Source organism: Peromyscus eremicus, chromosome 14 (genome assembly GCF_949786415.1).
Source record: "Peromyscus eremicus chromosome 14, PerEre_H2_v1, whole genome shotgun sequence".
Classification (NCBI taxonomy): Eukaryota; Metazoa; Chordata; class Mammalia; order Rodentia; family Cricetidae; genus Peromyscus; species Peromyscus eremicus.
The window spans coordinates 48,998,351-49,024,894 of record NC_081430.1 but is presented as its reverse complement, the minus strand read 5'-3'; the positions used below and the strand labels follow the sequence as shown (position 1 = coordinate 49,024,894).

Below are 26,544 nucleotides of genomic sequence, written 5' to 3'. Positions count from 1 at the left end.
CACAGCCAAGTGCAGACCATCTCAGACACCTGCACTCAGGCCCGTGGTCTAATCATCCTCTATGAGGACCTGCTGGGTAAAGCCACGAGGAACCCGAGAACGGGCTCCCACAATTTTGTGTTACTCTGCTGTTACATAGGGCATACCATTTTCACAAGGCTTTTTTTAGGGACTACAGTCAATGATTAGCAAACACAGCTCTCTGAAGAACAGTCATTGAACACACTGGACACCCTCTCACATGTGCACAAATCTGCATGGAAAAGTACTCAACTTTAGACTTGAACGTGTGTTCTTATTTCCTCTTTCTAGTGGATTAAGAAAGGACATGCATTTTAATTTGCCCAAAGCAATGCTTATGTTCTGGCAGCAACATGCTACTTCTATTACAAGGTAAAGTAAATACCAGAGCTACAAAGGGAGGAGGTGTAAGTGAATTTTTATTGGGAAGGAAGTTGTCAACTCAAACAACAGCAAATGAAGAATGCATAAAGGAAACTCCCTGTTGTCACAAACAGACATGACCCCAAGAATATGTGACACAGGAGATATTTCCATCTGTGACCTCAAGACTGGATGCATTAAGAGTTCTTTCCATTCCATCTAACACTTCTGGATTCCTACTAAAAAGGAGTATGCAGGAAGAGTATGGAAAGGTTGCTTCTGAAAGAAATCCCCAAAGAAGGGTCAGAGAGAGAATATAGAAACCAGGAAGTTATTATTACAATTACTTTCAATTGTAATGCACTACATTTCCACATCTCCACAGTAATACAAACACGGCCACTTGCAGAACTGGTTCAGATGCCTTAAATACCAAATGCACTGTCAGTCCTCTGCACAAGTGTCTGGAAGTTACTCGTGTGTGTATTAAATGAAGCTATTAATACTTTTCTACAGCAGTAACTGCACACCAGGAAGGCTGAGCAGCACAGATCAAGGGATGGAGTTTTCCCAAAGCTGAAGTGTAAAAAAACTATAAACAGTTGATCCCATACACATGAATGGGCTTCCTTGCTAGTGGAATAAGGAATGGAGATGTAAAAAGGTTTTCTTGAGGGAACAGAGGATGACACCTGAAATGCCTTTAGTTTTCTGCCCCCTCCACTGCATCACATTCTTCTCCTGTCCTATGTCCATAATGTTAAGTTGTCTCTAAGCAACTGCATGATGAGGGTGCTGTCTCTGTAGGAGTCTTCATTCAGTGTATCAAGCTCTGCGATAGCCTCATCTAAAGCCGTTTTAGCCAATGTGCAGGCAAGCTCTGAATTATTAAGGATCTCATAGTAAAAAACAGAAAAGTTAAGAGCCAGCCCCAGGAGGATTGGATGTGTACATTGCTTCTGTTTCTTGCTTATATCAAATGCCTCTTGGTAGGCTCCTTGGGAATTATCTATCATTTGTTTTCAATCATTGCCACATGCTACTTCAGCAAGATACTGGAAATAATCTCCCTTCATCTTCAGATAGAAGACCTTACTCTCTGGATTAGCTGCATTGGCTATTAAATATTTATCCAACAATTCCAGGACCATGGTGCAGATGGACCTCAGCTCTGACTCCATTTTCTCTCGATAGTCCTTGATCAGCTGCAACTTCTTGTTGGAGGTGTTGGTCTTTTGCTCGATGCTTGAGATGACCCTCCAGGCAGACCTGCAGCAACAGACCATGTTCTTGTAGCCACCGACAGCAGGTTGCATTCATTGTTGGACAGCTTGGCCCCATGCTCAGTCACGGCTTTCATGCAGGTGGCCATGCTGTCATAGTGCTTGGCCTACTCAGCCACCTTGGCTTTCTGGATCAGCTTGGTCTTCTCCATGGTGAGCGAGGGCTAGCATCGAGCCAGATCTGGAGTCCTCCTAGTCTCCATGGCTGAGACGCGAGTCCCAAATTAGGGCACTTTCCACCAAGACTGTTACCTCAGAACCTACACAGTAAAGGGAGAGAACTAAGAACCAAGTCCCACAGGTGGTCCTCCAACCTTCCAAAGAGCACCATCTCATGTACAGATCCACATTAATATGCAAGACACACACACACACACATATTACTAAATAAGTAAATAAATAAATAATAATACAATAATAATGTAAATCTGAGGGTTAATGAGATGGCTCAGTGGATATGAGCACTTGCCATGCAACTCAGACAACCAATTTTGACTTCTGGATTTCACAATGGAAAGAGAAAATTTACTCCCAAACTTTTAAGAATTAAAGTATGAAAAACCAAAACTGTCAGAGCTAAAGTTTCTCTGTGGTAATAGGATTTGTTGAATCATTACAGATACTAGCCAGCAAAGGACCAAGTCCTGGGACAACTACCAGCAGCAGGGCTAGATAGCAGTTGGAGAAAGGAAATCATAAGTTCTGTACATTGAGCCGGGCGGTGGTGGCGCACGCCTTTAATCCCAGCACTCGGGAGGCAGAGCCAGGCGGATCTCTGTGAGTTCGAGGCCAGCCTGGGCTACCAAGTGAGTTCCAGGAAAGGCGCAAAGCTATACAGAGAAACCCTGTCTCGAAAAACAAAAAAAATAATAATAATAAGTTCTGTACATTGAAATGACATAGATTATAGATAAGAGCAGTGAGAGAACTCAAAACAGGGGCAGTTTTTGAGGGAAATCGATCATCAACAAGAAGTACTTGTTGCTTGAGGTTGCCAGACCTCTTTGCTGGTTAGAGTTAACAGCATGGAAATTATATCCATATGCAGGACAGAGTTGCACCTGCTGGTAACCATTATGATTTAACTAAGTTTCCAATGTATATGCATGTATTGTCATTGTGAAAGAATCTCCAGTGTTCAGAAGACAAATGTTGGTAGGTAAGAATCAGGTTTATTATATACCCTGAAGAAGGAAGAACTAGTTTCTTAAAGCTGTCATCCCAGCTCGGAGCTTGTGATGGTTTCTGTTGTCAACTTGACAAATAAGATTCACCTGGGAAAAAGGCCTGAGCAAGCATGTGAGGGATTATCTTGATTACCTTAATTGATGTGGGAAGACCCATCTTAATTGTAGGTGGACACATTCACCTGGACTGTGGGAAGTCGAGCAAGCAAACTGAGTACCGGTGTGCGTTAGTGTACTCTTCTCTGCTTCTTGGCTGTGGATGAAATGCCCAGCTGCTTCAACTTGACTTCTCTACCAGGATGGACTGTACCTTGAGCTGTGGGCTGAAATAAACTCTTCTTTTTGTATGCTGCTCTTGTCAGAGTTTCTATCATAGCAACAAGGAAGAGCTAAGACAGGGCCAAAGGATGTTTTTATGGGCAGAGTCAGTGAGGCTGAAGGCTGGACAGGCTTGGTAAGGAATAGTCTGTGTCTTCTCTAGAACATCATAATGGATTTTGCCCTTACTAGTTTGCTAAGGAAGGGCTAGAAGTCTAAATATGACTAAAGAGATGAGTTCTGGAGAAAGCAGAAGAGAGATGTGCAGTCAATGTGGCACATTGAGAAGAAAATAGATAAACATGCCTAAGTCCAGTCGTCCAGAGGGTGCCTGGACCAGTCTACTCTGGTGACCAGCCTAGCAAATAACCCAGCTGTCATCATAGAGCCTTTGTCCAGTGACTGATGGAGGCAGATACAGAGATCCATGGCCAAGCACCAGGCTGAGCTCTCGGAATCCAATTGATGAGAGAGAGGAGAGATACTGCATGTGAGGGACGTCGAGATCATAATGGGAGGATGTGCAGAGATGACAGACCACACTAGTGGAAGCACAGGAACTGTGGACTGGTGGCTGTGCAGCCCCTCTGGACATGGAAGACGGTTGTTTGGCTTGAACTGTTTGGGGGGTATCCAGGCAGAGGGATCTGGATCTGTCCCTGGTGCATGGACAGGCTTCTGGAATCCGGAGCCTGTGGTGTGACACCTTGCACAGCCTTGGTGCAGTGGGAAAGTACTTGGACCTGCCTAGGCTCAGTGTGCTGGGCTCTGCTGACTCCCCATGGGAGACCTCAATTTGGGGGATGTGGGGATGCAGGGTGGCTTGGGAAAAGAGGGCTGGGGTGGGAGGAGGTAGGAGGGGAGAACTGTGGATGATATGTGGAGTGAGTAGAAAATTTCTTAATAAAGAAAAATGAAAAAAAAAAAAGAAGCCTAAGTCTGTCTTTGAGTACTGACATGTTTCAGGTTTCTGTAGAGGATGAGTTGGAGCAGTAGAAATAATCTAACAATTTCAGTCAAGATGTGGTCTGGTTGTTCATCCTCAGTTCTGGGCCTACATGTTCCTTTAGAGTTCATACTTCTGCCAAAGCTGTAAGAGACAAACCAGTTCCTGTGAGATGATTGCTCCTGCTTGTGTGCACAGCTCCTGTTATTCCCAGTAACGTCAGGTTTAGGACAATGATTGGGAATGGAGTTCTGGACAGCACATGGAAAGGCTCAGGGAAAAATGCTTCAGTTACTCTTACTTCATCTTTGAAAGGGCCTGAGACAGATTAGGTGCTGTGGGGTTTCAGGCCTCCTGCCTCATAATAACAGGCCCTGGAGATGCAGTGAAACTCTGGCAAAGTCAGTTGCCAACCCAAAGTGGCAGGTGCTACACTGAGTGTGAAACATCCATTCCATCGCTGAGTGCAAGTCCATTCCCCCTCTTTCCCATTGGTTGGATGTTACAGAAGATAAAGACTTTCCCATTTGACATCTCAGCTTCATCATCCCTCATGCCCTCATCTCTCACCATTCCAAATTCATTCCCTAATCCTGTTTTGCAGATGTTGTAGCAGGAATCTTAAAAGTTCTTATTAATAAAATCAAATCCAGCCAGGTATTGGGGTGAAGCTGGAAGATCAGAGAACCAGAACAAGCCACAGCTAACTTCACCTGGCCAACTTCTCAGCTGATCTTGTTTCCTCAGACTGGAAGCTTCTGTGTCCTCATCCCAATGTCTCTCAGCTGAACTGCTGCTCGAAAGCCTGAAGCTTAACCAGCTAAAAGCTTCTAGTTTCTGGTCCTCACACCTTATATACCTTTCTGCTTTCTACCACCACTCCCTGGGATTAAAGGCTCGCTTTCTGGGATTAAAGGCATGTGTCACCATGCCTGGCCATTTCCAATGTGGCCTTGAACTCACAGAGATCCAAAGGGATTTCTGTCTCTGGAATGCTAGGATTAAAGGTGTGAGTGCCCCCATTTTCTAGCCTCTGTATCTAGTGGCTGTCTGTTCTCTGACCCCAGATAAATTTATTAGGGTGCACAATATTTGGGGGAACACAATACCACCACAAGATGTTCAGTCTTATAAATCAGCTGTTGTGAAGTTGTCCTGTGATGTAACTGCCCCAGCATCTGCTTTAGTCATGCCCCCACCCCTGGCCTCTTTTGATGCATACACTTAGTCACATAGTAGGCTATCTGGATTTTTTATTCTATTAAGCTGCATTTTGTTTGTGTTTGTGAGGGCATATCATTCCACACATGGACTACAGTGCATGTGTGGACATCAGGGAACAACTTTCGGGAGTAAGGTCTCTCCATCTATGCTATGGTTCCCTAGAATGGAACTCAGGTCATCTGTATTGTAAAGGGCAAGTTCCTTTACCCCAACCCTGTATTTTCCCACTAGAGATAAACCTTGAAAGAAGTTCACCAAAAGGCACACAAGCGGATGTCAGCCTTTGGGATGGGAGACCCAGCATCTGATGTTTCTCTGAAGCCATAAGACATCGGTGTATTGAAAATGGAACATCATCTTTTCTTATAGTATTGCTAATTTGTTTATGTACACTCTTTGAATAATTAAATGTTCAATATAAAGTTAAACAGGAGTCTGGTGATGTTGGACTTTCTTTGGACTGCCGGGTTCCATATAATGACTTGGAAACTTTTTATTAATTATGAAAGCTTGGCCTTAATTAGGCTAGTTCCCAACTAGCTCTTATAACTTATTAACTGATTTATATTAATCTACATTGTATCATGTAGCTTATTACCTCTCCTCTATCTACAACCAAATTCCTCGGTGTCTAGATGGCCAATTCCATGCACCTCAGACTCTTTCCCAGATTTCCTTTCTCTGTGTGGAAGTTGTGCCTATACTCATCTGTCTACCTATTGGCCAGCACTTTATTATATGATTCAGCTCTTTATTAAAACCATCAGGTGCCTTAGGCAGGCAAGGTAAAACAGTGACACATCTTTACATAGTGTGATTAAATAGCCTGCAACAGTCTGGCCCAAAGTAAAGGACAGATCTGAAATGAAGATGGGAGTGCCAGGCTTTTGTCTTTTTGGTTTCCTGGTGGACCCTAGTGAAAGTTGATGCTTTATAACAAAAGCAGTTTCTAGGTGCCTGTTATCCGACAAGTCAGAGATGTCAAACTTTTTATCCCATTTGAGTCACTCTTCAGATGTCTGCAAGTTCATGTGAAGACTCAATGCTTTTAGCCAAGCTTTTAAGGCCCTACAAAGTGGCAAGCACAACTGTTAGAGCTCACATAGCAGAGGTCTTATCCACATAAAGACAAATGTGAAGACACTAATGTATGACATCCAAAATTCATAATATCTTAATTTCTATAGGTGCCACTTATCTATTAAGAGGTAAGGGGCCCAGAGTTTCTTTGTCTTCTATCCCCTGGCTGTCACTAACTGCCTTGGCTTTGCCTCTGAGTGGGTACAAATCCAGTAAACAACACCAGGAAAAAACAGAGTGAAGGAAAGGCTTTCTTCTTCCAACAAGAAAGAATACACTGAGAATAATTTCCAAAGCAATTTCTCCCAGGGGAAAAAAGGCAAAAAGCTGTACTTTTCCTTTACTGAGAAAACGTATCCATACTTTCATAGGTGTGTTGTTAGATGGAAACATCCTTGAGTATGCTCAGTTCAAGTTCAAGGTCATGCGTTGTTCAAAAGAGGGGGTGGCAGGTAGGAATTCCATAGGGCAGAAAATGTAGTATTACAGTGAGCAAAGTTTACCCTAGGTTGCCTAAAAAGAGTGAGTCAGAGAGACTGGGATGTTTTCTGATTCCTAGGTTTCTCTGGAGGAGATTTTCCCAAACCAGTAAATATCACCTACAAGTCTCTGAAGGAGCACTAGAGAGACGGCTCACATGGCTCTTTATAGAACTGAGTTCAGTTCCCAGCACACACAAAAACTTTGCAGGGATATCAATAGTCATTTAAAGGGCATCAGCTTCCTCAGCTCCATAGTTGTATGTAATTGTACCTACAAATACCTGCCTAGTACCAAACATAACCAGTAGTACCCAAGTGACCTTGCTATCCATTTGAGAACCTGGATGAGAAGTGAAGAGTGGAAGGGAAGTCCATGTTCTGAGGGAAATATCTGTGAAGGTAAAGTTTTCTAAGAACTATTAAATTGCCAATCATTATTGAGTTGTTTCTACAATTTTCATTATGTAATGTTATCTATTGGCACTGTTTTCCTTAGGTATGAAACTGCTTCAAGTCCCACCAGTCATTGTGGTTGTTGGAAACCCAGCCTTACTGGAAGTTACGACGGAAGGCTATTTTGATGTCACTGATATTTACCATTTGAATACACATATAGCTAGCAAATTTTTCCATAAAGTAAGAGTTTTTTACATTACAAAACAATCTAATAAAAATAGAAAATATAGACTTAGTAGCTATAAAAGACAAACTTAATCCTTCCATCAAGAGTGTAAAGTACACTTAACATGTATGATATTTTATAAGGCAGGGTGGAGGTTTTGATAATGGTTAGACATATGAGTTCTGATCAGGAGTGTTGTACATCTTTAATTTCAGCACTCTGGGGGCAGGAGCAGGCAGAGATATCTGAGAGATCAAAGCCAGCCTGGTCTATATAGTTAGTTCCAGACGAGTCAGGGCTATGTAGTAAGAGAATCTTAAAAGAATAAAAAATAAGGGGTTGGGGATTTAGCTCAGTGGTAGAGCACTTGCCATCAAGCGCAAGGCCCTGGATTCGGTCCTCAGCTCTGAAGAAAAAAAAAGCTCTTGCTCTTTTCTGTCCCTCCAGTTCATTTTATCTTTCTTTTTTTTTCTTCTTTTTATTTCTTTTTCCTATCCCCTGACCCTTCCTGTTTCCATATTTTACCTTAAATGTTTTGAACCTCAAACCACACTCCACATTATTTTTGGCCATTTTATTTTATATGGTTATTAATAGCATAGTACGAGGCTTTAATATGTTTTGTTATATTCCTATATCTGATTTAGTTTGGTCATGCTACTCATATGTCAGTTTATTTCCCTCCCTAAGTGCTGCTAGGGTTTAACTACCAGCTTGACATAATCTATAATCACCTGGGAAAGGTGTCTCAATGATCTTGTTTAGATCACGTTGGCCTATGAGCATACCTAAGAAAAATTTTGTTAATTAGGTTAACAGAGGTGGTGATACCCACCCTAGATATTAGAAAACAAAGAAGCAATATTAACAATCATCAACACAAAAACACTTGGGTTTGGGAATGTGGCTCAGTTGGTGCAGTGCTTGTCTGGCATGCATGAATCCTGGGGTTACGTATACCAGGTATTATTGCATACTTATAGTCCCAGCACTTAGAAGGTGGAGGCAGGAGAAAATAATCAACTTGTGCAAGTTGTCCTCTAGTCTGTACAACACACACACACACACACACACATACACACACACACACACACAAATAAATGTAGAAAAAACTAACCACAAAGCATGAGACTACCTCAGTCAGTCTGTGTCAAGGGTTTTAAATAGCTCCTTTAATGTTGTTTTGCATCTACTACTTGTTGATATTTATTCTCTTCCTTTGGCTGACTAGCTCTATGCTTAATAAACTCATTCAATCAAAACCAAAAACACAACTATCATGATCATTCTCTGGATCATTAAAAACAATGTATTGAGGTGTTCCCAGGATTCTAACCTTCATTCCTTGATGTTTCCAGGGTTCCACTTCACTGTCACTGATTATGTGGGAAGCCTCAACATCGTGCTCCGTAACTACAATGTTGCCCATCATTAAGAGCAGTTGCAGTTACCTCAAGACTCTACAGCACATTCCTGGCAGACAAATACCACCTGAAGACTGGATTAGTGGAGTTCACAAGGACAGTCAGGGTTTCAATATGATCAAAACTCTGCCGGTAAGAAATCTAGTTGTAGCACCTTTAAGAGAACAAGTGATGTACTTCTCCTGTGTGCTCCCATGGGCAGTCTGTGTTAGCATTTCTGCTCTGAGGTGCTCTAGCACTGCCATCATTTTCAAACTGTGGGTCATTTTGAGAACACGATAGTGAGGATCCATTTGTAAACTGAGAAAACATTCTGAACTAACTGTGTTTCTTACTAACTTCTCTCATCACCATTAGTATCATCATATGATGATGGTATAATCTTGGGCTTTTGTGATACGTGCAGCTGTTTTGATTTACAATGACGTGTCTCAAACTAATGCATCTGATTGGTCCTATTTCTCTTTGGGTTTAGGTTTGTTTGGTTTTCTGTTGTTGTTGTTGTTTCCTCAGATAAAGTTATAAAATGTTGAGCTTGAATGTTCAATTCTGCTGTGGACAATCTCATTTCAATATAGTAATTTTTGCTTTTGTTTTGTTAGATCTATGAGTCTTTTAATTTTGTTTTTGTGTGTATGAGAGTGGCCAATATGCACGTGTGCAAGTGTGTGTACAGTTATGTTTCAGCAGGTATGCTTGCCCAAGTGGTGTGGCCAGCAGTTAACATCAGAATGTCTTCCTCAATTGTTTCTCTTCCTTATTTCTGAGGCAAGATCTCCCACTGAGCCTAGAGATCACCCTTTTCCCTAAACTGGCCAACTAGCTCCCAGGATAGGCCTGTCTCTGTTTTTAGCATTGGGGTTACCAGTTCATACTGCCACAGTTGATTTTCACCTGGGTACTAGGATCCAAACTCAGGCCATCACAATTGAGTAGCAGACACTAACAGCTGACACATCTGATCAGCCATTTTTGTTGTATTTTTTTTTAATTTGGGGATTCTTATGACCATTTTAAAACTAAAAATTAGCTGATACACTACTTTTAGTTTTGTGACAGAAAAAAATAATAATAAAATTTGAAGGTGTGTTCTAAGTGCATCAAGGAGCCTCTTCTGTAAAAGGCTTAGACACACCTGCATCAACTTTATGACAGCTGTTTTGAGTAGTGAAAGTCATTTTCACTTCATTACAGGTCAAGATTACATCATTACAAGGGAAGGTTTTTGAAACTACAGAAACTTAGGAGTACAGATAATGAAGAGGAGAAGTTTACTGTAATGTGTGGAGCTGAATGTGAAATATTTGCATGGAACAGTTGTCTAGAAAAACAAAATATTTGTGCCTTGATGAATAATAACACGTGGCCCTCTTTCTTTGCTTAAACACTTGCAGGTAAACTACAGACCTCCATCCAATATGGGAATTTCTATTCCACTCACAGATAATATTTATCATGCAGACCCTAGCAAACCCAGACCAAGAAGTCTATTTCACAAGTCAAAGGTAAATAATTTGTCTCTAAATGAACTAATGCAGTGTTTGTTTTATATTTAAGAAATCACTGTGCTGATTACATGGGTTAGCTGGTAAAGGCACTTGACATCAAGCCTGAACCTCAGTCTGACCCCCAGGAAGTAGTAGAAGGAAAAAAATGATTCCTGCTAGTTTTCTCTAAACTCTACCCACTTCATGACATATGCACCTCACACATACATACAGATACACACCTGATACATACATATTAACAAATATGTATATATATATATGTATATATGTATATATGTATATATATTTACTTGTTTACTTGCAATTTTAAAAGAGATACCCTTTATTTCGAGTGTACATGGGCACAGTTATGGGAATTTAATGAAAAAGTGCAGCCATATTTATTACTCCAGGACTACTGCTGTCCCTTCTTCAGCTACTCCTGCTTTGGCCCTTTCAGCTACTCTCACACTACTTTCCAGCTGTGGTACTTTTTGATTGAAATTGGCCCCCATAAGCTCATAGGGAGTGGCACTATTAGGAGATGAGGCCTTGTTGGAGGAAGTGTGGTCTTGTTGGAGAAGGCTGGATGATACACACCTTTAATCCAGACCTTAAGGCTAGAGGGCACACCTTTAATGTGGGCCACACCTTCTGTTGGAAATGTGTCACTATGGGGGTGGGATTTGAAGTCTTTTTCTCAAGCTTCACTCAGCGTGACAGTCAGTGGACTTCCTGTCCCCTGCAAGATATAACACTCTCAGTTCCAGCACCACATCTGCCTGCATGCTGCCGTGTTCCCCTTCATGATGATGATGGACTGAACCTCTGAACTGTAAGCCAGCCACCTCAATGAAATGTTTTTCTTTATAAGAGTTGTCGTGGTCATGGTGTCTCCTCACAGCAATAGAACACTGGCTAAGACAGCAGCCAAGAAGCTCATATGGACGCTCTCCTTGACTTCTCAGCTCCCATGTAGGTTTCAAAGGACACAGGTAGAGGAAGAGCCTTGTGTTTTTAAATGAAAGGGGGAGTTAGGACTGTCTCATGTCTTTCATCCTTGTAAAAGGAATGGTGTCCAAAAGGAAAGGCCACCCTTTGTCCTAACATAGGCACATTAAAACTCCTGCTATGTTATTAGGAGAAAGTAGGCTGGCTCCCTGGAGTTGGCTGACACCTACCAGGAGGTGAAGTGAGCATGATAGAACACAGGGAAGCATTAGGGGTCAGAGAAAAGGTGTATTATCTGGGGAACACCTATGGTGCCTGGTATGCAAACACACATGCACAAGCACTACACAAATTAGCACTTCTCTTGCTGAAAACAAGTCAACATCTTCCCATTGCTTTCAGAGGGAAAACATGACTTTGGCATCACACCTGACCCTTGTCAATGAGAGGCAGACAGACAAAGCCTGAGGACTTTCCCCTTAGGGACCTCCACTAAGTGAAGCTGAAATCTTGACTATGCCACAGAAGAGCATTCCAGGATGAATCAGACCCAAGAAGACCTCAGTTTGGACAGTGAAATCAAGACATGTTGCACACCTTGCTTTAAGCATTGTTAAGCACTTTTGCTCAGAGAGAGGGACCTGAGGTGTCATATGCATGATTCTGTGGCCTGCAAAATTACATTGCTAAAAGATGTGACTTACAGCCATGTCAAAGACTCAGTAAAATTTAAAATTAGGCCAAGTTTTAAAAGTAAGCTTTTAAAAAGCATATGTACTTGTTGGTTTATCTCCCTTATGTATTTCTTTTTGGCCTGATGTGTTGGGACCAACATCCCAGCATGTTAGAGGCAAAGGCAGATGAATCTCTGTGAGGTGTCAAGCTAAGGCCTTGACCAATCCAGCATAGTCAAGTGAGAGAATTTCCTTTTATAAATGAAATGTTAAGATGGTTTGTGAGGTTCCTTGTTCAAGTTTCAAGGTGAGGATGGTGTGCTACTATAGTTCCACTCAAAGGGCACATTAGTTCTGGCCCTAAGCACACATGGCCCACTTGTTTCAATATTCTGGTGTTGTGTGATTTTGTTTGTGTTCTGAGAAATAAAGCTTGCCTGGAGATCAGAAGGTGGAGCTAGCCACTAGTTAACCATAGAGGCCAGGCAGTAGAGGCTCTTGCCTTTAATCCCAGCACTTGGGAGGCTCATGCCTTTAATCCCAGCACAATCGGGAGGTAGAGACAGATCTCACCCCCAATCGGTCTGAGGATTAGTAGAGGAAAGAAGTCACTAGCAGCTACTCCTTTCCTTCTCTGATCTTTCAGGTTATTAACCCAATATTTGACTCCTGGTTTTAAATTGATAAGACTAAATAGAATCACACTTCGTTCTGGTATGAAAGATCACTCAGAAAAAGGATTATTGTCTCTGTACAAAATTCATATAGAGATGTGATTTTTTTCAGATGTATCGAAGTTCTTGACACTAAGCCAAAGACAAACACAGATTAGGTTCTGGGGTGAGGGACTTCCCCTTCCCCTGTTTCCTTAATATTCTCTATCCTTGCACCATGCTTCAACATGAGTGCCTGAGCTTACTCTATCCTAGCCATGTTGGCCTCTTTTTCTGTTTCTCTGATATGTTTCACCTCAGGCCTTTGCAGCTGCAGGAAAGCCTTTTATCTTCTGTCAGATGTCATACCTCACTGTCACCTTTGACAGGTTTCCACTTTAATGCTCTGCTACAGTGAGGCCTTCCCTGACCAATCCACACAGAAAGATAACCCTGCCTCTACCAATCCTGGTTCCCCATTTCCTCCTATTTTCTCCATATCATGTATTACTTGTCTATACATTTTATTTGTTTGCTTTATTTTTGTGCCTTCTGACCCCACAAGAAAGTAAGCTAATCAAACAAGACTGATTTCTTTTTGGTTTGCTTTATTTTCCTGATACTGAAGGTCAAGGCAAGCCTTGAACATGCTAGTCAGGGTTTTGTTTGGTTTTGACCTGTTCCTACTATATTCCCAGTATCAGTATTCCCAATGAGCATCAGACAAAGGAGTGTTCAGAAATTGTTGAACAGGTGTATCATGATGGCACACACATATGTAATCTCAGCAGTTCAGGAGCCAAAGTCAGGAACATAGGGAATTTGAGGTTAGCCTGGGTGATACAGTAAATCTGAGGCCTCTTTTAGTTACATTATTAGACACTGTTTCAAAAAAAAAAAAAGAACAAGAGTTGAGCAAACTAATAATACACATTGTATGCATGTTTTTATATATACAAAATATTCAGAGGTAAATAACATAAGAAAGACACCTTATGCTGGAGAGGATGTGGAGCTAGGGGAACTCTCCTCCACTGCTGGTGGGAATGCAAGCTTGTACAACCACTTCGGAAATCAATATGGCGCTTTCTTAGAAAATTGGGAATCCATCTCCCCCAAGATCCAGCTATACCACTCTTGGGCATATACCCAAGGAATGCTCAACCACACCATAAGAGCACTTGTTCAGCTATGTTCATATCAGCATTGTTTGTAATAGCCAGAACATGGAAACAACCTAGATGCCCTTCAACTGAAGAATGGATAAACAAAATGTGGTACATATACACAATGGAATACTACTCAGCAGAGAAAAACAATGACATCATGAGGTTTGCAGACAAATGGATGGATCTAGAAAAAAATCATCCTGAGTGAGGTAACCCAGACTCAGAAAGACAAACATGATATGTACTCACTCATAACAGGATACTAGATGTGGAACAAGGATGACTGGACTGCTACTCACATCACCAGGGAGGCTACCTGGAAAACAGGACCCAAAGAAAGACACGAGGATCACCCAATGACAGAGAAATGGAATGAGATCTACATGAACAGCCTGGACATGAGTGGGGGTAATGAAGGGCGAGGGTCGAGGGAAAGAGAGCTTGGGGGAGCGGGAGATCCCAGCTGGATCAACAACAGAGAGGGAGAACAAGGAATAGGAGACCATGGTAAATGAAGACCACATGAGAATAGGAAGAAGCAAAGTGCTAGAGAGGCCCACAGAAATCCACAAAGATACCCCCACAACAGACTGCTGGCAATGGTCGAGAGACAGCCCGAACTGACCTACTCTGGTGACAGGATGGCCAAACACCCTAATTGTCGTGCTAGAAACCTCATCCAACTACTGAGGGATCTGGATACAGAGATCCATGACTAGGCCCCGGGTGGATCTCTGGGAGTCCAATTAGCGAGAATGAGGAGGGTTTATATGAGCGAGAATTGTTGAGACCAAGGTTGGATAAAGCACAGGGACAAATAGCCAAATGAACGGAAACACATGAACTATGAACCAATGGCTGAGGGGTCCCCAACTGGATCAGGCCCTCTGAGTGGGTGAGACAGTTGAATGGCCTGATCTGTTTGGGAGGCATCCAGGCAGTGGCACCGGGTCCTGTGCTCATTGCATGAGTCGGCTGTTTGAAACCTGGGGCCTATGCAGGGTCGCTTGGCTCAGCCTGGGAGGAGGGGACTGGACCTACCTGGACTGAGTCTACCAGGTTGATCTCAGTCTGCGGGGAAGGCTTTGCCCTGGAGGAGATGGGAATGGGGGGCGGGCTGGGGGGAAGGTGAGGGGGGCGGGAAGGGGGAGAACAAGGGAATCTGCGGCTGATATGTAGAACTGAATTGTATTGCAAAATAAAAATTAAAAAAAAAATCTGAGGCCTCTTTTAGTTACATTAATAGACACTGTTTCAAAAAAAACAAGAGTTGAGCAAACTAATAATACACATTGTATGCATGTTTTTATATACACAAAATATTCAGAGGTAAACAACTCCTTGCTGAGTCTTGGATTTAAGGGCAAGAAATTCTGCTCCAAGCAGTGAGCCACTAAGACACTGAGTTCTCCAACTCCATTTTCTCCAAAGATAAAACCTGTTTTGTTACTGTAGCATTCCATCTATGGACATAAGACTTTTTTGCATGTATATCCTTACATTCCTAGGGTCCCCCTCCTCCATGGTTTCCCTGTGCTAAGTAGGAAATATGTCTAATTCATACCAAGTAATTAAGAGGGAGATTTGACCCTTTGTTTATTTTGTTTTGTATAGTTGAGGAAGATCTTGCTGTATAGTCCAGGCTAGAAGAAACTTGCTGTACAGTCCACGCTGACTTAGAACTCCTGATCAAAGTGCTGAGTTTGTTGACATGTGTCGCCACAGCTACCCCCGAAGAGGGTTTTTTTTGCAGGATTTGGGGGCTGTGACAGCTGTACATGTCAGCACTTCTGGTGTTATCAGGCACTGATCAGCATTCTCTAAGTTACAGCCCTGCACATGCATGACATGTGGTATCTTTATGGGCTTTCACTCTAGTCAGAGAAACTCGCTATGAAATGAAGTTACCAAGAGGAAGTTGTGTTTTTTTGTGAAGTGTTTCTGAACAGAATGTCTATGTGTAACCTCATGGAATTGTTAAATTACATTATAGAAGTATTGTTGCATTACGACTTTCATAATCTCACCTCCTGGACAAGCACTGTATGCAGATCTATACTCTCAGTGCCTCTTATTTTATCATTAATGAATTTTCTTTTCTTCTTGCAATTTTATTATTTGGATAATAAGTATTTCCTAAACACTTAATTTGGAAAAACTCTAAAGTATAAAAACAAGTCAACCTATGTTCCTCTGTCTACAGGTAACAGGCCAATTCAAGCAGTGTTATAATGTTCCCAGTCGGGAAATGTGCAACTGCACAGAACATCAAAAGTTTTCACATGCTGTTGCTTTCTCAGACTGCAAAGAAAAGGTAAAACAATTTGTAATTACCTGATGATGGAGTTTTATGAAAATCTTCATGTTTTATGTAAACTGCACAAATGACTACAAATAAGACTCTGATTTTAGACGACATATAGGGTTGGGCATAAAGTTAGCAATCAGATATCATGATGGTTGTCATTTTACACACTAACTTAAATTAGTATTTCCTTTGTTATCTGTGTGTGGATGTGTGATGTAGTGTGCATGTTTGCACATATGCTGTAGTACAGGTGTGGTATTCAGAAGACAGCCTTGAGTGTCAATACTTACCTTCCATTTTGCTGTCACTTGTCACTGCACATGGAAGACAAGCTGTCCCTCAAGCTTCTCAGTGTTCCCCTCTGCGCTTCATTCCACCACAGCAGCACTGGAATTACAGACTATAGGTGGGTGCTGGGACTCCAAACTCAGGTCCTCATGATTATACAGTGAGCGTTTTACCCACTGAGCCATCTCTCCAGCCCTGTTCTTTTGTGGTTTTGAGATAGAGTTTTGATATGTAACCCAGGCTGGCCTTGAATTCTTTTTTTTTTTTTCTCCTTTTTTTAAAATTGTTAACAAATTTTCTATTCACTTTACATACCAACCACAGATCCCCCTACCCCACCCAGCCCTGTCTTCCCTCTTTCCACCCCTCAGCCTTCCCCCCAAACCCATCCCCTATTCCCACATTTTCCAAGTTAAGGTCTCCCATGAGGAGTCTGTAGAGCCTGGCACACTCAGCTGAGGCAGGTCCAAGCCCTTCCCCTGCACCAAGACTGTGCAGAGTGTCACACCCTAGGCACTGGGCTACAAAAAGCCTGTTCGTGCACCAGGGACGGATCCTGATTCCCCTGCCTGGGGGCCCCCCAAACAGTTCAAGCTAAACAACTGTCTCTCGTATCCAGAGGACCTAGTTTAGTCCTATGGGGGCTCCACAGCTATTAGTCCACAGTTCTTGGGTTTCCACTACTGTGGCTAGTCATCTCTGTGTGTTTTCCCATCATGATCTTAACATCCCCTGCCCACAGAATCCCTCCTCTCTCATTGATTGAATTCCCGGGAGCTCAGCCTGTCGCCTGTCGCCTGGCCATGGATCTCTGCATCTGCTTCCATCAGTCACTGGATGAAGGCTCTGTGATGACAGTTAGGGTATTCACTAGTCTGGTCACCAGAATAGACCAGTCCAGGCACCCCCTCGATCACAGCCAGTAGTCCAAGGTGGGGTCATCCTTGTGGATTCCTGAGAACTTCCCCAGCACCCTGCCTCTTCCTATTCCCATGATGTCTTCATTTATCATGGCATCTCACTCCTTGCTCTCCCACTCTGTCCCTGCTCCAGCTTGATCCTCCTATATCCTTATGTTCTCATCCCCCATTCTTTGCCCTCCATTACCCACCCCCACTCCCAGTTTGCTCATGTAGATCTCATCTATTTCTCCTTCCCTGGGCTATGTGTCCCTCTTAGGGTCCTCCTTTTAGCTAGCTTCTCTGGAGCTGTGGGTTGTAGTCTGGTTTACCTTTGCCTTACATCTAGTATTCATTTATGAGTGAGTACATACCATGTTTGTCCTGAGTCTGGGTTACCTCAGTCAGGATGATATTTTCTAGTTCCATCCATTTGCCTGCATATTTCATGATATCATTGTTTTTTACTGCTGAGTAGTACTTCACTGTGTATATGTGTCACATTTTCTTTATCCATTCTTCAGTTGATGGGCATCTAGGATGTTTCCAGGTTCTGGCTATTATGAATAATGCTGCTTTGAACATAGCTGAGCATGTATCCTTGTGGTAAGATTGAACATTCCTTGGGTATATGCCCAAAAGTGGTATAGCGGGGTCCTGAGGTAAATTGATTTCCAATTTTCTGAGAAACTGCCATTCTAATTTCCAGAGAGGCTGTACAAGTTTGCATTCCCACCAATAGTGGAGGAGTGTTCCCCTTGTTCCACATCCTCTCTAACATAAGCTATCTTCAGTGTTTTTATCATAGCCACTCTGACAGGTATAAGATGGTATCTCAGAGTTGTTTTGATTTGCATTTCCCTGATGACTAAGGATGTTGAGCAATTCCTTAAATGCCTTTCAGCTGTTTGAGATTCTTCTGTTGAGAATTCTCTGTTAAGCTCTGTAGCCCACTTTTTAATTGGACTGTTAGGTATTTTGATGTCTAGTTTCTTTAGTTCTTTATATATTTTGAAGATCAGCCCTCTGTCAGATGTGGCGTTGGTGAAGATCTTTTCCCATTCTGTAGGCTGTTGTTTTGTCTTATTGACTGTGTCCTTTGCTCTACAAAAGCTTCTCAGTTCCAAGAGGTCCAATTTATTAAATGTCGCTCTCAGTGTCTGTGCTACTGGTGTTATATATAAAAAGTGGTCTCCTGTGCCAATTTGTTCAATACTACTTTCTACTTTCTCTTCTATCAAGTTCATTGTAACTGGATTTATGTTGAGGTCTTTAATCCACTTGGACTTGAGTTTTGTGCATGGCAACAGATATGAATCTATTTGCAATCTTCTTCATTTTGACATCCAGTTATGCCAGCACTATTTGTTGAAGATGCTTTCTTTTTTCCATGGTACAATTTTGGCTCCTTTGTCAAAAATCAAATATTCATATGTATGTGGATTAATGTCAGGGTCTTCAGTTTGATTCTATTGGCCCACATGTCAGTTTTTATGCCAGTAACAAGCGTATTTATTACTATAGTTCTATAGTAGAGCTTGAGATCAGGGATCATGATGCCTCCAGAGGTTGCTTTATTATACACGAGTCTTTTAGCTTTCCTGGGTTTTTTGTTTTTCCATATAAAGTTAAGTATTGTTCTTTCCAAGTCTGTGAAGAATTGTGTTGGGATTTTGATGGGAATTGCATTGAATCTGTAGATTGTTTTTGGTAAGACTGCCATTTTTACTATGTTAATCCTACCTATCCATGAGCATGGGAGATCTTTCCATTTTCTGATATCTTCTTCAATTTCTTTCTTCAGAGACTTAAAGTTCTTATCATACAGGTCCTTTACTTATTTAGTTAAGTGTTATCTCAAGGTATTTTATATTATTTGTGACTATTGTAAAGGGTGATGTTTCTCTGATTTCTTTCTCAGCCCATTTATCACTTGTATCTAGGAGGGCTACTGATTTTTTTTTTTAGTTAATCTTGTATCCTGCCACATTAGTGAAGGAGTTTATTAGCTATAGGAGTTTCCTGGTAGAATTTTGTGGGTCACTTATATATACTATCATATTGTCCGCAAATAGGGAAAGTTTGACTTCTTCCATTCCAATTTGTATCCCCTTGATCTCCTTTTGTTGTCTTATTGCTCTAGCTAGAACTTCAAGTACTATATAGAACAAATATTGGGAGAGTGGACAGCCTTGTCTTGTTCCTGATTTTAGTGGAATTCTCTCCATTTAATTTGATGTTGGCTTTTGGCTTGCTGTAAATTGCCTTTATTATGTTTAGGTATGTTCCTTGTATTCCTGATCTCTCTAGAACCTTTATCATGAAGCGGTGTTGTATTTTGTCAAAGGCTTTTTCAACATCTAATGAGATAATCATGTGGTGTTTTTTCTTTCAGTTTGTTTATATGGTGTATTACATTGACAAATTTTCAGATGTTGAACCGTCCTTGCATCCCTAGGATGAAGACTACTTGGTCATGGTGGATAATTTTTTGATGTGTTCTTGGATTCAGTTAGCCAGTATTTTATTGAGTATTTTTGCATCAATGTTCATGAGGGAGATTGGTCTATAATTCTCTTTCTTTGTTGCATCTTTGTATGGTTTGAGTATCAGGGTAACTGTAGCCTCATAAAAAGAGTTTGGTAATGTTCCTTCTGTTTCTATTGTGTGGAACAATTTGAAGAATATTGGTATTAGCTTTTTTTTTTTTTTTTTTAATCTGGTAGAATTCTGTGCTGAAGCCATCTGGTCTTGGGTTTTTTGTTTTTTTTTGTTTTTTTTTGTTTTTTTTTGTCATGAGACATTTAATGACTGTTTCCATTTCCTTAGGGGTTTTATTGGTCTATTTAAATAGTTTATCTGGTCTTGATTTAACTTTGGTATGTGGTACCTATCAAGAAAATTGTCCATTTCTTTTAGATTTTCTAATTTTGTGAAGTACAGATGTTTGAAGTATGACCTAATGATTCTCTGGATTTCCTTGTTGTTTGTTGTTATGTCTCCCTTTTCATTTCTGATTTTATTAATTTGGATTCTCTCTGTCTCTCTCTGTCTCTCTCTCTCTGTCTCTGTCTCTCTCTCTCTCTCTCTCTGCCTTTTGCTTAATTTGGATAAGGACTAGTCTGTCTTGTTGATTTTCTCAAAGAACTAACTCTTTGTTTCATTGTTTCTTTTATTGTTCTTTGTTTCTATTTTATTGATTCTGGCCCTCAATTTGATTATTTCCTGCCATCTATTTCTCCTAGGTAAGTTTGCTTCTTTTTCTTCTAGATCTTTTAGGTGTGCTGTTAAGTCACTAGTGTGAGATTTCTCTATCTTCTTTATGTTTACATTTAGTGCTATGAATTTTCCTGTTAGCACTGTTTTCATAGTGGCCCATAAGTTTGGGTATGTTGTACATTCATTTTCATTGAATTCTAGGAAATCTTTAATTTCTTTCTTTACTTCTTCCTTGACCCATTGGTGATTCAGTTGGGCATTATTCTGTTTCCATGAGATTATAGGCTTTCTGTAATTTTTGTTATTGTTGAAATCTAACTTTAAGCCATGGTGGTCCAATAAGATACCAGAGGTTATTCCAATTTTTTTTTATCTCTTGATATTTGCCTTGTGACCAAGCATGTGGTCAATTTTAGAGAAGGTTCCATGGCGTGCTGAGAAGGTATATTGTTTTTGTTAGGGTGGAATATTTCATAGATATCTATTAAATCCATTTGAGTCATAATGTCTGTTAGTTCCCTTATTATTATGTGATGAGGGGACTTTTTTTGGATCCAGTCTATTTGGTGTTCTGTAAGGTTCTTGTGTCTTTATAGACATTTCCTTCTTCAGATTGGGAAAGTTTTCTTCTATGATTTTGTTGAATATATTTTCTGTATCTTTGAGTTGGTATTATTCTCCTTCTATCCCTATTATTCGTAGGTTTAGTCTTTTCATGGTGTCTCAAATTTCCTGGAAATTTTGTGTTATGACTTTGTTGGCTTTAGTGTTTCTTTGACAGACGAATCTATTTCCTCTATCATATCTCTCTTGCATTCTGTTGGTTATGCTTGCATCTGTAGTTCCTGTTTGTTTACTCAGATTTTCCACTTCCAGCATTTCCTCAGTTTGTGTCATCTTTATTGTCTTGATTTCAGTTTTCAAATCTTGAAGTTTCCCCTCACCTGTTTAATTGCTTTCTCTTGGCTTTCTTTAAGAGATTTACTGATTTCTTCCAATTTTTTGTTTGACTTTTCCTCAATTTCTTTAAGGGAATTAATTTTGCATGTCCTCTTTGAAGACCTCTATTATCTTCTTAAAGTAATTTTTAAGGTCAATTTCTTCTGTTTCTTCTGCATTGGGATGTCCAAGTCTTTCTGATGTACATTCAGATGGAGCCATATTGGTCTTTATGTTGTTGACTGCATTTTTGCACTGGCGTCTACCTATCTCTTTCTCCACTTAGTGCAAGCAGTGTCTGTGTCTGAGGGAGTCTGATCGATACTCTTGGTCTGATCGATACTCTTGGTCCAGTAGGAGCTCTTGGTCTAGTTGGGACTCTTGGTCTAATCAGTGCTCTTTGTCTCAGGGAGTAGCTCTTAGTCCATTTGGTACTGGTGTGCTCTGTCTCAGGGAGTAGCTACAGTATGAGAGGGTGGGTGAGTTTGGGAGGGGTGGGGCTTGTGGGTTGCAGGGTCTGGTGGGGGATGGTGGTAGTCCAAGAAACTGGGACTGCAATAGGTGATGGTGTGGGGGGCACAGGGTTGTGCCTCTGGGCCCAACTTAGACAAAAACTCACCTCTTAGTCCAGTTGGCGCTGGCAGGCTCTGTCTCGGGGAACAGTCACAGTCTTGGAGGGTGAGTGAGTTTGAGAGGGGTGCGGTTTGTGGGTTACTGGGTCTGGTGGGGGATAGTGGTAGTCCAACCTGTCTGCAGGAGGTCTGCTGACTTGGCCTTGAATTCTTTTTTTTTTTTAAGATTTATTTATTTATTATGTATATAGTGTTTTGTCTGCATGTATCCCTGCCTGCCAGAAGAGGGCATCAGATCTCATTACAGATGGTTGTGAGCCACCATTCGGTTGCTGGGATTTGAACTTAGGACCTCTGGAAGAGCAGCCAGTGCTCTTAACCTCTGAGCCATCTCTCCAGCCCTGACCTTGAATTCTTAATCATCTTCTACAACCTCCTAAATCGAGAAAGAATAATCTACCTACTATACATTTCTTCAAGCCTCCCCTGTAATTTATCTCTTTGTATTTGAGTTACAGAGAAAGCAGACTGAAAACGATTCTGAGTTGTTGTTTGTTTTTTTTTTAATATTGGAAACTTTTGGGGTCCATCCTCTAGATAGTTTCCTCCCCAGGGTTCCAGAAGAGACGCTGATGTAACACAAATCTTAAAAGTCTTACAATAAAAAACCTGGAGCCACATATTAGGGTGAAAGCTGAAAGATCAGGGGAATAGTGTTAGTTATTTGGCAGCGCTCTTACCCTGCGAGGAAATGTCACGAAACATGACAGAATCCACTAACAAGAGTTTTATTACGATAAGAGAGACAGACAAGTGCTCAGGCCTGCGGAAAAGACACGTGTGTGGAGAAGACGAAGGAAGCCGGGAATATGGCACCGGCTTATAAAGGCTGGGTGGCGCACATGTACACAGGTCGATGTGGCTACTCCACGCATGCGCGTAGATCATATGGTTGTGTTGAGTGCTCTTATGCAACCATGCAAAGCCACGGGGTCCTGGTCATGCGAGACGCCTTGGCCCAGAAATGGCTATTTTGACCTGGAACTTGCTAGGCGGAAGTGTCTAGGTCTGCCAGACATGCCCAAACGGGGGGGTGGGGTGGGCTGGGGGGTGTTTCGTGTTGAATCTATCAACTAGAACAAGCCACAGCCACCCTCACCTTACCAACTCCTCAGCTGAACCTGTTTCCTCAGACTGCAAGCCTCTGAGTCCTCACCCCAAATGGATCTCAGCTGAACTGCTACTTAGTTCCTTTCTCCTCACGCCTTATATACCATTTTCCACCCAGCCATGTCACTTCCTGGGATTAAAGGCATGTGTGCTTTCCAAGCAAAAGCATGAGATCTCAATTGCTGGGATTAAAGGCTTGTGCCACCACTGCCTGGCTCTGTTCCCAGTGTGGCCTTGAACTCACAGAGATCCAGATGGATCTCTGCATCCCAAGTGATAGGATTAAGGGTATGTGCCACCATTGTCTGACCTCTATGTCTAATCTAGTGGCTGGCTCTGTCCTCTGATCCCCAGATAAGTTTATTAGGATGCACAATATATTGGGGTACACAACGTATCACCACATGCTACCAATGGTGCAAATAATCTGAGAGAATGAATCTAAGTACACCAAGCTCTTTCATCCATCCACTTTATTCCTCTGAGATTAAATTCTATTCATCTGTCCACTTTATTCCTCTGAGATTAAATTCTATCTACACAGCTTCAGTTCTGTACTCATACTTAGCTCCTCTCTGTCCCTTTTCCTCCTGTCCTATCCTAGTTCTAACTAAGCTCTTTTTGCCTCATCCTCATCTTCATCTTCATGTCTCTCCATCTTGGTTCCTTCCCCTTCCTCTCATGGAACCAGTCTACCACCTTGCAAGCAGTAAATCTCACAACACAATGCAAGACTTCCAAGGTCCCCACAAGAGCAGTGAGTCAGCTTCATTTGCAACCCAAAAGGAGTGTAAATAGAGGAGGTGGGGTTAAAATAAGGCCTAGAATGAGTCAGAAAGGAAATTTATGTGCTAAAAATATATTCTTATAAGTGGTTAGGTGAAACGTTATAAGTTTATCATAAATGTACTCCAACTACACTCTTACAGGTGGTTAGATAAAAGTCTGTGAGTCACTAAAATAAAACCCGCTCTATTTTTCTATGTCACTGTTTTTTTGTTTTTTTGTTTGTTTGTTTGTTTCCTGGCAGGGCAGGGTAACTCTGGTCTGGGCTAGGAAACTGGACTCATAGTTTCATTGCCCCTGGTATGCAAAAAATCCTTTTGTTCTGAGTCAATTGCCAGAGGGTCTGAGCTTAATTTGCACAAGAAACAAAGCTATGTACCTAAAGTTTGCATGGCCTAGGAGATAGGCAATGTCTCAGTAAGGGTGTTTACCTTAATTCAGGAGATCAGCAGTTGGTCTGAAAAGCTTATTCTGTCTGCCATTTGGCTTTGGATGCTTGAGAGGTATTTCAGATAAAATACAATTAGAAGTTCTTGGGGAAGTTATGAGATATGAGAGCACACATGAAATTCATAGCAGGAAACAGCTGATATATTAAAAGCCAAATAATATCAAATACGCCTTTAGATTTGGCTTTTCCTCTCAAAGAATTCCTTGTTTCTTCCAGGTATAGCTTTACCATATTCTGCTTAATTCTTACTACATTCCTGAGGCTTGTAGCAATTTAATTATTTTTTTCATTTATTTTACATACCAACTATAATTTCCCCTCCCTCCTCTCCTCCCATCCCCTCCCCCACCTCCCATCTAACCCCTTCCCCATCCACTCCTCCTCCATCTCCATTCAGAAAGGGGCAGGCCTACCATGAGAGTTAACAAAGCATGGCACATCAAGTTGAGGCAGGACCAAGCTCCTCCCCCTGCCTCAAGGCTGGGCAAGGTAATCCAGCATGGGGAATAGGTTCCCAAAAGGCAGCTCAAACACTAGGGACAGATCCAGATCTCATTGATAGCAGTCTTACAAACAGACCAAGCTATACAACTGTCACACACATGCAGAGGCCTAGGTTGGTCCCATGCAGGCTCCCTAACTGTTGTTCCAGAGTTCATGAGCTCTCACGAGTTCAGGTCAGCTGTCTCTGTGGGTTCCCTTGTCATGACTTTGACCCACCTGGCTGGTACAATCCCTCTTCCCTTGTGCTTGGTCCAGTGCTTGTGATCTGCATCTGATACCATCAGTTACGAAGTGAATGCTCTCTGATGACAATTAGGGTAGTCACCAATCTGATTACAGTAGATGGCTAGTTCAGGTACCATCTCCACTATTGTTAGGGGTCTTAGCTGGGATCATCCTTGTGGATTCCTCGGAGTCCCCTGGCACCAAGTTTCTCTCTAACCACAAAATGCCCCCCATCAAGATGTCTCTTTCATTACTCTCCCCCTCCATCCTACCCCCAACATGCCCCCTGCACATAGCCCACCCAACCTGCTCCCTCAAGTTCCCATCCTCCCATCCCTGCCTCCCCACCCTCACCCCTGGTTTACCCTGAGGAGCTCTTCTATTTCCCCTTCCCAGGAAAATCCATGCATCCCTATTTGGGACCTCCTTGTTATCTAGGCTGTCTGGGGCTGTGAATTGTAGACTGGTTATCATTTGCTTTACATATAATATCCACTTATGAGTAAGTACATACCATGTTTGTCTTTCTGGGTCTGGGTTACCTCACTCAGAATTATTTTTTTCTAGTTCCATCCATTTGTCTGCAAATTTCTTGAGGTGGTTGTTTTTTTACAGCTAAGTAATACTCCATATACATTCTTTGGGGAACCCATACTGTTAACAGGCACCAAAGCTCAGTTTGAATGCTGAATCCAAAGCCTGAGTTACCAAGTATGTGTGAGAGATTGTGACAAGCAGAGACATAGGGTAAGGTGTAGGGAGACAGGCAAGACTTAGTTGATTGAAGGCCTTATAGGATATGATTTAGCCAAAATAGGTCAAGTTTCTTCATAATAATCACTGTGTAAAAGGAAAACAAAAAGTTATGAGTTTCAACACACATGATGACACACACCTGTAGTATCAGCACCTGGGAAGCTGAGATGGGAGATTGAGGCCTACATAGGCTACCTAGTGAGCTACAGTCCAGCCTAGACTACATTGCAAGACTCTATCTTAAAAGACCTCACCTCCCGTAGGATATGGGGGAATGAGAACATAAGGGAATGGGAGGTTCAAGCTGGAACAGGGACAGAGTGGGAGAGCAAGGAAAGAGATACCATGATAGAGGGAGACATCAAGGGAACAGGGAGAAACAGGGTGCTAGGAAAGTTCCCAGGAATCCACAAGGATGACCCCACCTTAGACTACTAGCAATAGGGGAGAAGGTGCCTGAACTTGCCTACTCCAGTAATCAGATTCATGAATTTCCTAACTGTCACCATAGAGCCTCCATCTAGTAATTGATGGAAGCAGATG

At 41.8% G+C, this 26,544-nt stretch overlaps 1 protein-coding gene and 1 pseudogene across 5 annotated transcripts in view; one reads left to right on the top strand and one right to left on the bottom strand.

The window, feature by feature from the left end:
• LOC131923819 (cation channel sperm-associated auxiliary subunit beta-like) overlaps positions 1-26,544 on the top strand; it is a 170,900-nt gene that overhangs the window by 136,415 nt on the left and 7,941 nt on the right. For 4 of the 5 annotated variants that reach the window (XR_009382733.1, XM_059279005.1, XM_059279004.1 and 1 more), the window contains 4 exons: positions 7,401-7,540; positions 8,885-9,082; positions 10,345-10,455; positions 16,088-16,198. Coding sequence is in view for 4 of the 5 variants with exons in the window: in XM_059279005.1 (XP_059134988.1) it covers positions 7,401-7,540; positions 8,885-9,082; positions 10,345-10,455; positions 16,088-16,198 (560 nt within the window). In the remaining variant the exon portion in view is untranslated. Of the gene's footprint in view, positions 1-7,400; positions 7,541-8,884; positions 9,083-10,344; positions 10,456-11,790; positions 12,059-16,087; positions 16,199-26,544 lie in introns of those variants that run through there. The other variant, XM_059279006.1, reaches the window with a different exon arrangement.
• On the bottom strand, positions 1,131-1,819 carry LOC131923824 (14-3-3 protein theta-like; annotated as a pseudogene).